A 14,929-nucleotide genomic window follows, 5' to 3' on the forward strand; every position below is an offset into this window, starting at 1 on the left:
ATTCATGGAGCATTTTTCTTAAATGTATGAAGTTTTTGATTTGTGATATACCACTTTTTTTACAAACACTTATTACTTGTTAAACCAAGAAGCAATAACTTGCACAAGGAAAAACCATCCCTTATTGGTGGTCCAAACCAATCTAATTTTGAGTTTGAATGATTTTTTTTTCCCCATTCTTTGACAGAAATTTAAGACACATTCAAGGGTACTAATTTTAACAACTGTATTCACTAAATTTAAATTACAACAGAAACTCATCATTTTTTTACAATGGTGGCACTGATACAAATTAGATTACAAACAAGTTATACAAAGTGACTAGCAACATATATGATATTTTTTAACTCTACAAAACATATTATTGAAAAAACTATGGCTTTATTCAATGTACATAATATACTTTCATGCTGATCCTTCACAAATTTGTTTGGATAATTGGATTTGGTTTTGCTCTTCTATTGTAAGATCAAAAGTTGCAACTGGATTCAACGCACAACCATAGACAAACTTTTTGTGCTTGAAGTCTCCATTGATTGATTCTTGAAGGATGGATCAGACATGGTTCTAAACAAAGCATCTTGATGAGTAACTTCTGTTTAACCCTTTTCAGAAAATATTATCCATATCAATTGAGGTAGAAAGAACACCATCATCTTCCCACTTTATATCCTTGGCCACTGGAACTTTTTCTATCAATTTTAGAGGAGCCTCTAATGGAGGTGGATTCTGCATGAAAATAAGCAACTCAAAGGTTGTTAGTATAATAAACCTGCTACAAGTGTTAGTTTCGAAATATTGATCTTGAGTTGAGGGGTTAATAATTTATTTTTCACTTTGTTTTATCTAATAATTGAAGAGGAGCCTTAAAGTAATGATTGAGTTGTTTCCGTGTGAACTCAAGGTCATGGGGTTTAAACCGTATAATCAGTCACTGATGTAAGATTAGGTTAGGCTGTCAACATTACACCCTTTGGGTGTGACCCTTCCCCGGACCTTGCGTTAATGCAGAATGCTTATGCACCAGGCTTTCCTTCGTCTTATCTAATAATTAACCACTCTAATTCTGTCAAAGATTGCGGCTATATTTTTCTGACTATGTTATAGCATGACTTTATTAACAAAAGAAGGAAAAAGAAGGGAGGTTTCCCATTTTAAGATAATAACATCCACTCGAATAATATTGATAAATTCATATTTTATGATGATTTTTAGATTGAAAGGAGTGGAATTTATCAACTTAACTTGCACATATTCCTTGTAAATGCATGTTTTCGTGAATTTTCTCCTAATTATGCTTAATTGATTGAAACATACTTTTTAGGCTTTTAGAATTGTCAAATTCGATGCCTTGATATGTTCGTTTAAGTTGTTTAAGGTTTAGGAGGCAACTACCATGTTGCGGATTAAAGGCCAGTTGATTCCACGGAAGAATGGATGTTGTTTGATCTCATTGGCACCGGTGGTTGAGCCTAGACGACTGGCTGGATCTCTTTGCAGTAGTGCATTGATCAACTGCCTTGCTGCAAGGCTTGCCTGGAAATTTGCAGAAAGCTATCAATTGATGCATGATCATAGTATCCGGTGTGTGAACCGTTTATACATTTAGGTGTATAATTTAAATCTAGATATATAAAGTGATGAATACTGATCTTTCAATGCAAAATAATAATTTGTGTACCAAATAGAAATTTGAGAGCAAATGTCATGCATGTTCATGCTTATGCTTTATTATATGCATTGTGTACTTCACTTTACTCAGAATTGAGAATTGCATGATGCAATAACCTATTAGTATTTTACCGGGATGCTGCTTGGAAAGGTAAGATCCTTGTGTAAGATGTTGGAAAATGTCCTCTGTCTATTCTTTCCTCGAAACGGTGTACGGCCGTAGAGCATCTCATACAACAAGATACCTATATTTAGAAAATCAAAAACATAATTTGTAGATATTAGAAAAACGGGTACATATTTGTTATTAAGAATTTGATTTGATGCATTGTTAGTATAAATATATACTTGAAGTTGAACAGTTTTCAACTGGAAAGTACACTAACAATAATATAATTATGAAATTATGATAATATAGCAATGAATGCTCCTCCATAATTTGTGTGCAAGCACAAGGATGGAAGAACTTACCAAGGGTCCACCAATCAATAGCACTACTATGCCCAGCTCCAGTAATAATTTCCTGTTATATAAGCACTTTAGAAACCTTGTACATGACAATGATGATGATGATAATACATAAACAACAGAATAATACATTGACACTAGTCTTCTCACTGGTTCAATTTTTTAACATAACAAACCTAATCTTTGTAGTGTACTAAGGTACTATAAAGAAAATACTGAACAGAAATCCACCATACAGGAGCTATGTATTCTTCAGTTCCAACAAATGAATTTGATTGTGTAACTGGCTCTGCAACAAATGTCGGAGGTGGTTGACTTCTCGATCTTCTTCTATTGCTAGGGGGAGGATGCTTAACAACCTGTAGGAATAACTTCCAATTTGAGTGTTCTAAATATTTCAAAGTACAACTCTAACATGTTGATCCATTTAAATTCTCCTATGAAATGGTAGTAAAGGTAAATGGTTTTATCAAAATGAATTCAATATGGCACAAGGATTTAAATAATTAAGCCTATGTTTACAGAGAATAAGGATGCATACCTGGGGTTTACAATTTGTCATAAATGATAGATCAAAGTCAGTCAATACAACATGGCCTTCCTTGTTAAGTAATATATTTTCAGGCTTTAAATCTCGATAAATTATACCTAGACAGATGAAGTAAAAGAAAGCATTATTCATATTATTTAAGAACTAGAATTTTTTTTCTCTTCTCTTTCTTATCATCATTGAGCATAGTGACAATGTCGATGATTATATGCGAGCCATGTAGAACACACAAGCACAAAAGATATTATATAGAAGAAACAACCAGAAACAATGCCGAAATTCGTGGAAAGCTTGGAACTTGGGAGAAAGAAAACATGCCTATCTCAGTTGATGTGTCAGAAATCTTGGACTTAAGATTCTAAAATATGTCCAAAGGTACCATAGCAAATAGCAACACACAGATTGAGGATGTATTGAACACCAAACTGCCTAAGCAGGTGATACGAACCGATGAAAGGAGGAGATAATGATCAGCATACCTAAACAGTGCAGATATTCCAAACCAATCACAACCTCTGCTGCATAAAATCTGGAGATATGATATAAGTTAACATCATATAGAAGGGTCTACAATATGAATTTATAATAATATAGACATATATCTTTAATAATATTTAGAAAGATTATATAATTAGGTGAAGTGAGTATAATGATTTAGTAGCTGTAATTAGGCCTCCCAAGCTATAGCTTGATTTCTTATATGGTTAGTATATATTCAGCTCCATGTAACTGATTAAGGCACACAGTTAATATAGGAGTAATTAGGAACTACTCGTAATTAGATCATAATAACCAGTAGTTAACTAATTATAACTTGGCTATGTATTCTAACACAAATGCTAATTACTATTTTGATTACTCAATTGTTTAACTTATAATAAAACTATAAATTGTTAAGGGCATGAGATGATAGATTCCAATACTAGCAACCAAATAATGAAAAATGGAAACAAAAAGTACCTTGCTGAATCCTCTTTGAAAATCTTCATAGGTTGCTTGTCGAGCAATGCAAACAACTCTCCCCCGGCACAGAAGTCAGTAATCAAACATACATGGGTGGACGTCTGTAGAGACAAAGGAAACATTAGAACCATTAGTCAACAGCCTAATGTGTGTATGCCGGTCGTTTGATCCTCCACTATAGACCACCTTTCTACTCTACTATCAAGTGAATGAAGTAGATGGTTCTGATCGTAGACCTTACGAGATGGATAGAACGATGATGACAGAGAAAGTGTTGAATAGAAGCTTATAAACTAACTACTCCCTACCACTTTGGAAGGATCTCATGTTAATCATACTCATTAACATATTTTTTATGTAATTTTGTATGTAATACTTAATGGACTTTGTCATAAGTTTTGTCATGTTTTTTCAATAGATTCATCCTAAGTTCAACTAACATGTTTATAACACTGAAGGGTTTCTGGATTTTAAAAAGGAGCCATGACATTTATACACAAAAAAAGAAAAGTTACCTCAAATGAAGTGTACAATGTTGGAAGAAAAGGATGATCTAGTAATGATATAATCTCTCTCTCGATACATGCTCGGTGGACCTGTAATAGCAATTACAGAAATTTATTATAACTAAACAAAAGATAGGCAAGAAAGATAACAATAACAGGATAGAGATTGGTAATTTGATATGGTGTGTTGAAAACAAAAATGTGAAATTATAACTACACTTGAGTCAGGTACTAGTTAATTAGTACAAAACAAAGCCACAGATTCATATAAATGGTATATATCAATCAAAATTTTCCCCACTTGTATTTCCAGAGACCTTGTTACGGTTTAACATTATAGACTTTTCCATTGCCTTCATTGCATATAGTTCGTCGGTACCTTGGAGTTCCACCAGATGAACACTGTCGCATAAATGAAAACACCAAGGTTTCAGTGAATTTAAGTCCTTGTAAATTTTAGTTTGTTGCTTATGTAGATTGTCAAGCACCAACTTTCTATAAAGCTTGAGCTACTAGATAAAGATACAAGAAGGCCTTTAGGCTTGAAGCACTAATAATGCATAATACTCTCTATTAAATGTTGAAATTCAAATTAATTTGAAGTATGATGAAAACAACGATTGAACTATTGACCACTTGATCAAAGAGGCCTTGATATTATGTCAATAATAAATAATCTTCTGTTAAAAGCTTTATCTACAAGAAATTACATTCAAATAGCAACATAGCCTTTTCAATGGAAAGGAAAAGATTATCAATATCAATGTATTAAAGGAAGTAAAGATGGGAAGGAAATCTGTTTAGAGAAGATATCCATAGTATGCATGCTACATATACAATTTATTCAGCCAAAGCATCTGAAAATTGTTACCTGCCAGTGTCTCCACAACCCAATGGCCTAATAGGCGAAAAATGATGCAGGCTGATTTTCTCACCCCTTGCAGCAATCTAAAATATTCAAACAAATAAATTCATAGAAAAAAATTTGTAAATCTCACTAAACAATGTCTATAAATTTAAAAACATCACACATTTCAGATGTAAAAATTTGTGTTACTATAACAAGACTTATATTTCAAATAAGATAATTTTATAGAATGGATCAAGTATTTGTCTGTCTTTACACCATCAAGGAACATTGCTGGTACAAGTTACATGAAACAAAGTTTGATAAGAGAATACATATTATTTGTGTAACTTTGATGACAAAGGAAGTAAAATATATACATTGGTACCTTTTTTATTGCTACCCAAGAAGGATTATCCTTCTTGTGAGGTAGTGGAAAGACAGGTTGAGAATGAATTGCCCATAAATCTTCTGGTCTCTTCAATATAAACACCCATAAAATGTCAGTCTCAAAAATAAATAAATAAATAAATAAATTCAAATGAAAAAACAATCTGCTAAGGAACCGTAGAATTCAGGCAGAAAATCCTTTACCAAGTTGGCATCAGGAAGTTCTCGAACAGCTTCGTCAACATTTTCTGCAGTGGCTTTTACCTGGAGGAAAAAAAGAATTATTCAAGCAAAATCTAATGTTGAGCAAGGTTCCTTGGGAAAAGAAAATGCATACTAAACTAATAACTTCAGTAGCATCAGAGTCACCTATGAGTTCATGGTACTTGCTGCTATTACCTTCACACAAATAACATTTTCACATATCTTTCATTTAACAATACAAGTTAATATTTTCACTAATTTTAAATATTTAATATAATTCTTAGATGCATTGCATTCACAAAATATTTAGATTTTACAGAACTAGAAATCAACAGGAAAATCTACAGAGTTTGAACAATTGAGCTAAAGGAGCATTTCTTAGAATTACACAACACTCACCAACTTAGCACTTTGTAACTCAGCATTCTCAGACAGGCGATTTTTTAAGGGTTCGACATGATCACTTCCATCTAACTGAACACCAATGAAGTATTGAAGTTCACCCTAAACACAAAATAGAGAAAATAATATTAATAAGATAACAGATATTGACTTTTCAATATCAAAATTTATTTGTTTTCTAGGAGCATTGCAATCACCTTTTGGTCACGCATAGGTTGCAAGTGAAATAAATTCCAGAACTTCTTTCCTACAGATTAAAAAAAAGAAAAAACAAGAACAGGAGGGGGTTAGATTTAGAATACAAAAGCTGCAATGCACACATTAACCTGTTGATATATTATTCAAAGCTTTTAGGCATCCTCAAAAATGCAACTTTTTGTTTTCAGTTACTTATGCACACACACACAAAAGTGAAAATACTCAACAATTTGATCAAATGCTAACCACTCTTAGTATAATTGATCAACTGAACAGTAATTTCCCTCTGCTCTCTGATGGCATCTCTAATCTTTTGGACAGTTGCTTGATCTGTTTCTGGTCCTTGAAGAAACCTACACAATGGAACAAGGACATTACAGTTTCAAAATCCGAATTTAATGAAGTTGATATCAATTTAAACTTTAAAGATCTAAGGAAAAGGACCTTATATCCAAACCGCATATGATTTATCAGTCACTCATTTATCTTTTTAATTTACAAATAGTAAAAAATTGATTACCATAGAATTGAAAATGATAAAGTTTAAAGACTAGCTAACTCTAGTATAAAATAAACATCCAACAACCATAGAGGTTATTAAAAAAATCTCAACATTTGAAAGCATTCATATTTCTTTCTTTTATCACATGTTATTTCATATCTCATGTTGTACATTTGTCTCTAATACTAGAACATTCGGTTCAAAGAAAAACTACTAGCAAGTGGTAGAGGACAACAAAATCAGGAAACACTGAAACTATATGCCTCGTAGTTAATAGAATAAATTTAACTTTTATGTAGATAGAGTAAAATTTGTACCGACAATTTCTTCCCAAAATTTCTTCTCGAGTATATTCAGTAAGTTCAAGGAAGCTATCAGATGCAAATATCTGCACAGGGATCAATATTAATCACTTGAGGCAATGTTAGCAAACGCCAAAAATTAGTCACATTAAAGACGTCTGTTAAGTATATGCATGCATGTAGAACAATATGACAGTAACCAATTCAAGCTAAGATAATAAGATATTACAAATACAATACCAGCTCCAATGTCATAAAGAAGAGAAGAAAAGACAATGTCATAGATCACAGTATGAAGAGTTTGATTAACATAACAAATGAACTTGTATATCTGATATGTTTTCTAATCTCATAAAGGATGTAGAAGAATTAAGACTTCCATGATAATGTAGCTTAAACTTTATTTGTTATGACAATCTTATTAGAGAAGAACATAAGCAAGTGTCAATATAAAACTTCATCTTACAATTGGGCAATCTGGAAGTCTAGGATCAGAAATCACAAAATTCTTTTCTATCCGCTCCAATGTGGTTGCTAGATCTATTCCCTGCCTTATATCCCTCTCTCTCTCAGCGCGCTCCCAACTTTCGGTCCGGGTTATTTCCTGGGTCATCAATACCTCTGGCTCAATGATGGGTGTCTCCTCATCTCTCCCAGTAGAACTTGATCTCCCTTTAAAACTGGAAAAGGTTGGAAAACAAATTAAGCACATTTTCTGAACCCCACAAAGAACTCATACTCCCAAGCTAAACATTCATCCATAACATTGGATACAGTAAATACAACATGTAGTTACAAAGCACAAAAGTTCACTTTCTTTTTGTTTTTCAGTTAAATACTATTGAGAAAAGAGCCGAATTTTGAGAGAAATTTAAAGAAAATAAGTACCCCTTTAAAGAAACTCGTGCAGATTTTCTTGAAGCCTTGCTTCTCTCCTCATAAGAACTCAAGCGTGATGCATCAGTTTCAGAATTCTTGGGAGGAGTTTGTTTGCTAAATTTACTTGTATTCCCAGCTTCAACAGACTTTGGCAAAACAAATTCAAAATCAAACTTCTCTTTCTCTTCATGCTTGGTAGCATTTTCTTCAATCATAGGCTTACTAGAGGATTTTGGATCCTTCACAGTTTGGACAACCTCAGTGATGGAACCTAAAGCTCTCTCCTTCTGACGAGCTGATAAATGAAATTAGATGATTAGATGATTACACATAAACTCAAAATCACACATAATGCTAAAAGGGTTCAATATTTTACCATCATAACGAATCAACGATGTAGGTAATCCATTCGGTCGTAACGCCTTTTCACTCAATCCTTCTGTGTACTTGCTCACCTCAACCTGCATTCTGTAGTAACAGTTGTATAAGACCAACCCTCTTGAAGCCTTAAGCTATTGAATAAATTTCCAAGGATGGTTATATTTCTCTAGAATCATGTAGCTTCAAACCTTTGGTTAGGTAAATATAAAATCAAACCACATTTACAATTAGTCAATGGAAGTTTCCATTAAGTTTTTACTAAAAATGCCAAGAGATCATTCTAATTAAAGCTTCTAAAGTAAGAAAACCAGGTAGGTAAGCCTGGACTAACCCAATGAATTTGATAGTGTTGCCATTGTCATCTTTAATGGGGGTAATAGTGAGAAGATTCCAGAATGGAGTTCCATTTTTCTTGTAGTTTAAAAGCCTGCCACAATAACTTTTCCCATTTCTAGTTGCATCCCGAATTTTCGCCACTTCATTCATGTCTGTATCGGGCCCCTGAAGAAATCGACTGAAACCAGAAAATTGCTGGTTTGATTAAAAAGATAACAATATTTTCTAGCTCAATACCTACTAAGAACCACTCTCACAATTTAACCCCAACCCTCACTGAAAATCACTAGAAAAGTTTTCCATTCATTGTTTAGTAAACAGGTTTCGGTTGAGATCCGAAACTAAAGATGCAAGTAGACTCCAACAGCATATATATATAGAAGCAGCACACATGCTCACCAATTCCTTCCAATAACCTCCTTTGAAGAATAACCAGTCATATTGAAAAAGCCACTGCTGGCATACATGATAGGACAGTCTGGCTTGGTTGCGTCTGAGACAACGAAAGTTTGTTGCAGCGTCGCCAACGCTTCTTTCAACTCTTGTGAGACTCTTGGGAACACCCCTGATGATGATTCGGATCCATAGTTCGAGTCTCCGGATGTCCTTGTTGATTCAACAAATCTATCTGATAAGTTTTTGGTTCTGTCACCATCAAAAGAGGAGCTTGTTTTCTCTGCTATTGCCTTTACACTACTTGAGTTCATTGGAAGACCCCATTCAGCAGTTCTCTCAGCTATGCTTGCTTCGGTTAAAGTTCGATGATTCGTGGAGTCATTGACTTTTGCTGCACTTTTAGCCCCTGAAAGATTGTTCATTGCAGAGTTACCATCATTGTTGAAACCAGAATCTCTGGAAAATGCCATCCACTTGTTCATAGTTTCTCTATTGCCGGAAGAATTAGAGGGTGCGATCGCCGGTACAGAACCCACACCGTATTCCTCTCTTCTAAGATCTTCACTCACAGGAAGTTTAAATATTGGAAATGAATCTGGATGATCACTGCCAGAAGAATCAGGATCACACTTAACAGGTAATTTGAGTTTCTCCATTTATGAATTTCCTCAGTCACTTGGTGTGCAAACTAAAGGGTACCACCTAAATCATAATGGAAAAAAAATAAATACATCAATATATAAACATATTAACATGCTCTTCAGTCTAATGGTCTTTGAATAACTGGAAACAACAACAATCATTGGAAGTCACACAAAAAACTTGTGAGTTATATTAAATGTAAAATGATGAATGCAGATACATACTTTATCATAATTGCATGGTGCTAATGGAATGACAAAGACATTAATTTCATACAACATATCACACATTGCATAATCAGAAGCTATAAACTATAATAAGGAGTTTCTTAAAGGGAAAGTAAACTCTAAAAATGGCAAAGCCTTTTGAAACTAAGCTGAGATTAGTTGGAGGATGAGTAACCTGGATTGTGTCAGAGCTCAAGCTCCAAACAGAAAGGATAATGTTTCAGAGTTCACATAATAAATACAAGAACTTTGTCCTCAACAAAACATTATATGTATCTTCATAAATAATAATAATAATGTCTAAGACAAAGTTATGTCTAGTTAACCACTATTTTTATTCAATATTTTTTTTTTTATTGTTGACCAGGACTTGGATGAATTACTATGATCTCTTTTGTGGTTAGGTGATATTAAATATAATAATATTTTAATTTTTAATATTGAGTTTAATTTAATTACATTAGTTTTTTAGACGATTAATCGCGTGGTTAATATAAAATGTTTTTTTTATGATGTGGTATTATATAATTGGATGTACGTGTAAAACGGTTTTACAACGACAGTGCATTGAAATTAATTTTTTTAGAAAATAGAAAATTATATAATGTAATATCACCCAAACTTCAGGTGATATTAATGTCATATTTTATAAATTTATGTAATATAATTGTTAATTATATTTATATATCACTGAAAATTTTACTAGAATCAAAATTAAATAATTTTCTTACAATAAACCAAATTGGCCAAAAGTAGATTAATAAATTCAAGTATTATGGATAAAAACACAACTAACATGAAGAAATATCTTTTCCAGTATAATACAAAGTGTATATTATATGTGTACCATTTACTACCATTTATTTATCCCATATTTCTTGGTTGGAGGAAAAGCACAAGAACAAAGCATTAAAAATCATATAAAAAAATGTAAATTTTTTAATAAAAATAAAATAAAATTGAGGAGGTAAAGAGCTAAATATTTGTGAGGTCACAAAGGAATTGGCGTGGCATGTCGTTAAAGATAAATTTCACTATCATGTATTTAATATCTGGGTTCCCTTCTGAAAAATGACAAAGGAAAACGATATATACATATATTTAATATTTAGCATATAATATTAAACAAAATAATATTGGTATTTGCTATATGAGGTTAAGGAAGGTTGTGTTTAAATGGTGGTGGCAATTGGTGGTGTGGTGCTTAGAAGTTCCACGTGCATGGTTTCAACTTTCAATGGAAGAAGCTTCAATGGCTTGTCACCAATCACAAATGATCAAATATAATATGTATTGTATTATTTTTTTATTATTACTATTACTATTATAAGCACATACATATAGATCTCACCATATTAATTTATTTATGGATTTAAATTTTCTAAGATAAGTATTATTGTGAAGTTAATTCCCATTTTAATATCTGAGATTGGTGAATTACACTGATTTAATTTTAGATCCTAATTGCGATAATTTAGTTTTTAAATTTAAAAAAGTATATTACATTAATTTCTCGTGTATTTTTTGTTACCAAAATTCAATGTTATTAGTGACTTAACCCTTACCACGCCAGATATAGTCAAATGATGTCCTATGTGTTTTGGCGTTAAATAAAGATTGAAATAACACCGTTTGAAATTTTTCTCATACTAAAACATTACTCTTTTGTATTCTCCTTTTCTACTGAATTTCACAAAAAAAAAAAAAAATTCATGAGTCAAACGCAATAAAGATTGGTGGAAATTGAGTGTTTGTGGTGACATTTTTGTTTATCATAAAGTGTTTATTGGCAAGCTTGGAGGTTGAGAACGGATATAAGAGTTCTTTTATAATTTTTTGGTAAGGATTAGGATGATGAGTTCTGATAAACGAGGGACTAAATTATAACAATTGGAATATTAAAAATAAAATTAGTGTAATTTATTTAATTTAGGATTAAAATAGGACTTAACTCATTGTTGTGTGAAGTTTAATGAAAAATAAGAATAATATGTTTGGTTTGTGTTTTTGTTTTTTATTTTTATTATTTAAAAAAATTTATATACAAAAAAGGTAAAAAAAATTAAAATAGTAATTTTTTTTCTGTTTTTTTACAAAATTTTGATAATAAATAATATTAAAAATAAAAATACAAACTAAATACATTTTAAAAGTTGACCAAATCCATTTTTCATTTGACTTTATTATATATGATTACTAAGTATTCATTTAAAAAGTGAGATTGAAACTAAATAAGTGATATAAGAGAATAAATCATATATATGATATTGTAATGAGATCACTGAAAATAGTTGCATCTCTCCTAAGAAAACCTTATATAATATACCTAAAATTAAAGTTTTAACAAATCATCAAAAGGACTTATATTTAACAATGGGTTAGTTTGTTGTACTTATTTTTCATAGTATATAAACTTCAATAACATTAATATCTCACAAATGTTATATATAAATAATTAATTCATGTATAATTTAATATAGTTTGATATGATTTTAGAAATACATTAAATACACAATTTCAATCATTTGTGATAACATCTTATCACATGTACATGTACCAAAGTATGTTTGTTGCATTATTAATTTTATTACTATTATTATCATCCAAGACAAAGACCATGTGAGAAGTCCCTTTTACATGTTGTGCTTTAATGTATTGACTATGGAGGCATGACCCAAGAATTAGGGCAAGAAGGAAATCCATGAATTGATTATGGAATTGACAATTGCTTGATTCATAGAACAACGTCGGTGAAAGATTTGGTTTTGGTAAGGGTAAAAGACTAATTGTCCCCTTCTTGTTTTTTCTTCATTAATTAAATAAATAATATTATATAACTAATAAAATTTATTATTTTTAACCAATAATTGATCGATATTCCAAGTTTTCAGTATTATAAAAATAAAGTTTAATTATTCTGTCAGTTTCTATAATTTTACTAAATTTTCAATTAGGTTTCTGTACTTTTTTCTTTTCAATTGGGTCTCTATATCATATCAGATTTTATAATTATGTTCCTACCGTGACAAAAATATTGAAATTAACGGAATATTCTGTTAAATTATACAAAATATTCAGTCAAATGTTTGGTATATGAGCAAGCCAAATACCTTTGAGTGAATCCAAAATTTCTACGAGTTAATATATATGGATGTTTCTTCTGCTAAGTATCGGAATGTTTCTTTTTCATACTAAATGGATGTTCTTTTATATATTTTTCGAATTTTTTTGTATTGCAAATGTGAATGTCTCTATTTCTTTAAGAATTTCATATTTTTTTTAAATTTTATAGATATTTAATTATTTTTGCTAAAATATAATTAGATGTTTCTTTTGTTAAGTATTAGGATGTTTTTTTCATACTAAATGAATATTTTTTTTTATATTTCTGTAATTGTTCAATTTTAGCTAAGATTAAGTGTGTAGTTTATAGTCTCTTTAATCATCAAAACGGCACCTAAATATCCACCAAACTATAGGAGAACGAAATGCGCATTCCCCCTACTCATCATCAATAAGATCTGAGGAATATCAACACCCTTCATGAACCACAAATGATGGTTTCAGTGGCTAAGAGAAGGGGGGGTTGAATCTTAGCTCCCATTTTACTAGTTAACACTTGCTGAACTTAGAGGAAACTTTTCCGTTTTTAGCTCGTCCCTAGCCACGAGACATTTTCATTTTGTCTCGTTACTTGACACGAGACATTTTTTATTTTTCATCTGAACAGTAAAAACAGAATTGAGTAGGAAGAGAGGTAGAAGATTACACCCAGATATATCCTGGTTCAGCTGCTAAGTGCAGTGCAGCCTACATCCAGTCTCTATCACAACAATGATGGAATTTCACTATAATCATCCAGATTACAAATTGTAAAGTGCTAACCCAACTTACAAGGGGATTCCCACAGAATCATGAAACACAACACAGATGTACAAAGGAACTCTAAAACATCTATGGCTTTTTCTTTTAATTTTGCACTCTCTGCCTTTTTTCGCTCTATGGCTTTTTCATACAAACCTCACTATTTGCCTTTTTCTATGAGACTCAAGACATGAAAAAATTAAACAGAAAAATATTAAACAGAAAACATTGAAGGAGAAGAAGAACTGCTAGCTTAGGTAGCTCTGAGAACTCTGTGCCTTGCACTCTCAAATCTTACTCCTTGCTCCAAACAGTGGCTGTTCTCTCCTTTTAAAGAAGAGGAAGCCTCCACACTTGAAGCCAACACCCAAACCAACTTCTTCCTCCTTCAAGAAACAGAACCGGTTCGGCCACATAGAGAGAGAAGAGATAACCATGCAAAACCCAACATGCAATTACCTTGCTGGCCGAATCTTCTTCCTTCTTTTTGAGTATGAAGGATCCGAGATTACCTCACCAAATCTAACCATATTTGGTGATAATCTCAGCCACAACATACTTTTGGTTTTCTTTTTCTTACCAGCATTAACTTGATGGCCTTGATGCATGCAACTTCTTCTTTTTCTTTTTGGTAGCTTAGTGTAGCTTCCATGGTTTCCTGTGTAATGACCGAAGAAGAAAGAAGCAAAGATGAGAGAGAGGAGAGAGAAGATTGAACACAAGCTAATGGGTAATAACAAAGTGAAATTAAAGTCCAACTTCCCTAGCTTAGAGTGGCGTGTAGCATTATGATCACCATCATGTCAATCACACTTTCTCTCTCATGTTCCCAATGCTAGTGAATTAAATTTCAAATCCTTCCAAAGAGTGAAATGGAATCCGTTGGAAGCATTTAGGCTTTTTATTTGCTTCATGGATTTGAATAAAGCATGGAAACATTCACTAATGTTGGGCTTGGTAGCAATAGATTTCATTTTGGCCCAATAACAAGAATAATACTTCAGCCACAAACAAATAAAACATTTTTACATCAATGCTGAATGTACTTATAGAATACTTGGGCTTGCAATGATTTTTCCCTTATTTTCGGCCCAAATATAAATTCTGCAAAACAAAATTATTAAACAACATGTGTTAAATGAAGATCAAATTAATAATTTTGTAATTAATTATTTTAATAATGTTTAGTCATCACAAATAT

The 14,929-nt window shown here is 31.9% G+C and overlaps 1 protein-coding gene across 1 annotated transcript; it reads right to left on the reverse strand.

Annotated features, from left to right (window-relative positions):
• Nucleotides 1-207: 207 nt before the first annotated feature.
• LOC127745464 (phototropin-2-like) lies at nucleotides 208-10,179 on the reverse strand. The gene is made up of 23 exons (XM_052258203.1): nucleotides 10,040-10,179; nucleotides 8,999-9,697; nucleotides 8,595-8,777; nucleotides 8,259-8,350; nucleotides 7,892-8,177; nucleotides 7,470-7,683; nucleotides 7,019-7,089; nucleotides 6,446-6,552; nucleotides 6,199-6,248; nucleotides 5,999-6,103; nucleotides 5,600-5,659; nucleotides 5,394-5,483; nucleotides 5,030-5,106; nucleotides 4,476-4,560; nucleotides 4,168-4,248; nucleotides 3,650-3,753; nucleotides 3,169-3,218; nucleotides 2,681-2,787; nucleotides 2,376-2,498; nucleotides 2,143-2,194; nucleotides 1,804-1,916; nucleotides 1,396-1,536; nucleotides 208-729 (listed from the first exon to the last, which is right to left on the reverse strand). Exons 2-23 carry the CDS (start codon nucleotides 9,649-9,651, stop codon nucleotides 610-612), a joined length of 2,964 nt encoding a protein of 987 aa, XP_052114163.1. The 5' UTR covers nucleotides 9,652-9,697; nucleotides 10,040-10,179; the 3' UTR covers nucleotides 208-609.
• Nucleotides 10,180-14,929: the final 4,750 nt, after the last annotated feature.

This window comes from Arachis duranensis, chromosome 1 (assembly GCF_000817695.3).
Source record: "Arachis duranensis cultivar V14167 chromosome 1, aradu.V14167.gnm2.J7QH, whole genome shotgun sequence".
Classification (NCBI taxonomy): Eukaryota; Viridiplantae; Streptophyta; class Magnoliopsida; order Fabales; family Fabaceae; genus Arachis; species Arachis duranensis.

Excerpts from the sequence above, each read along its gene's own strand:
- LOC127745464 (XM_052258203.1), bottom strand. The coding sequence starts at position 9,651 with ATGGAGAAACTCAAATTACCTGTTAAGTGTGATCCTGATTCTTCTGGC. Across the intron at positions 7,684-7,891 it reads GCACGAGTTTCTTTAAAGGG|TTTTAAAGGGAGATCAAGTT; the intron begins GTACTTATTTTC and ends AACCTTTTCCAG. Across the intron at positions 4,249-4,475 it reads TAATGTTAAACCGTAACAAG|GTCCACCGAGCATGTATCGA; the intron begins GTCTCTGGAAAT and ends TTGCTATTACAG.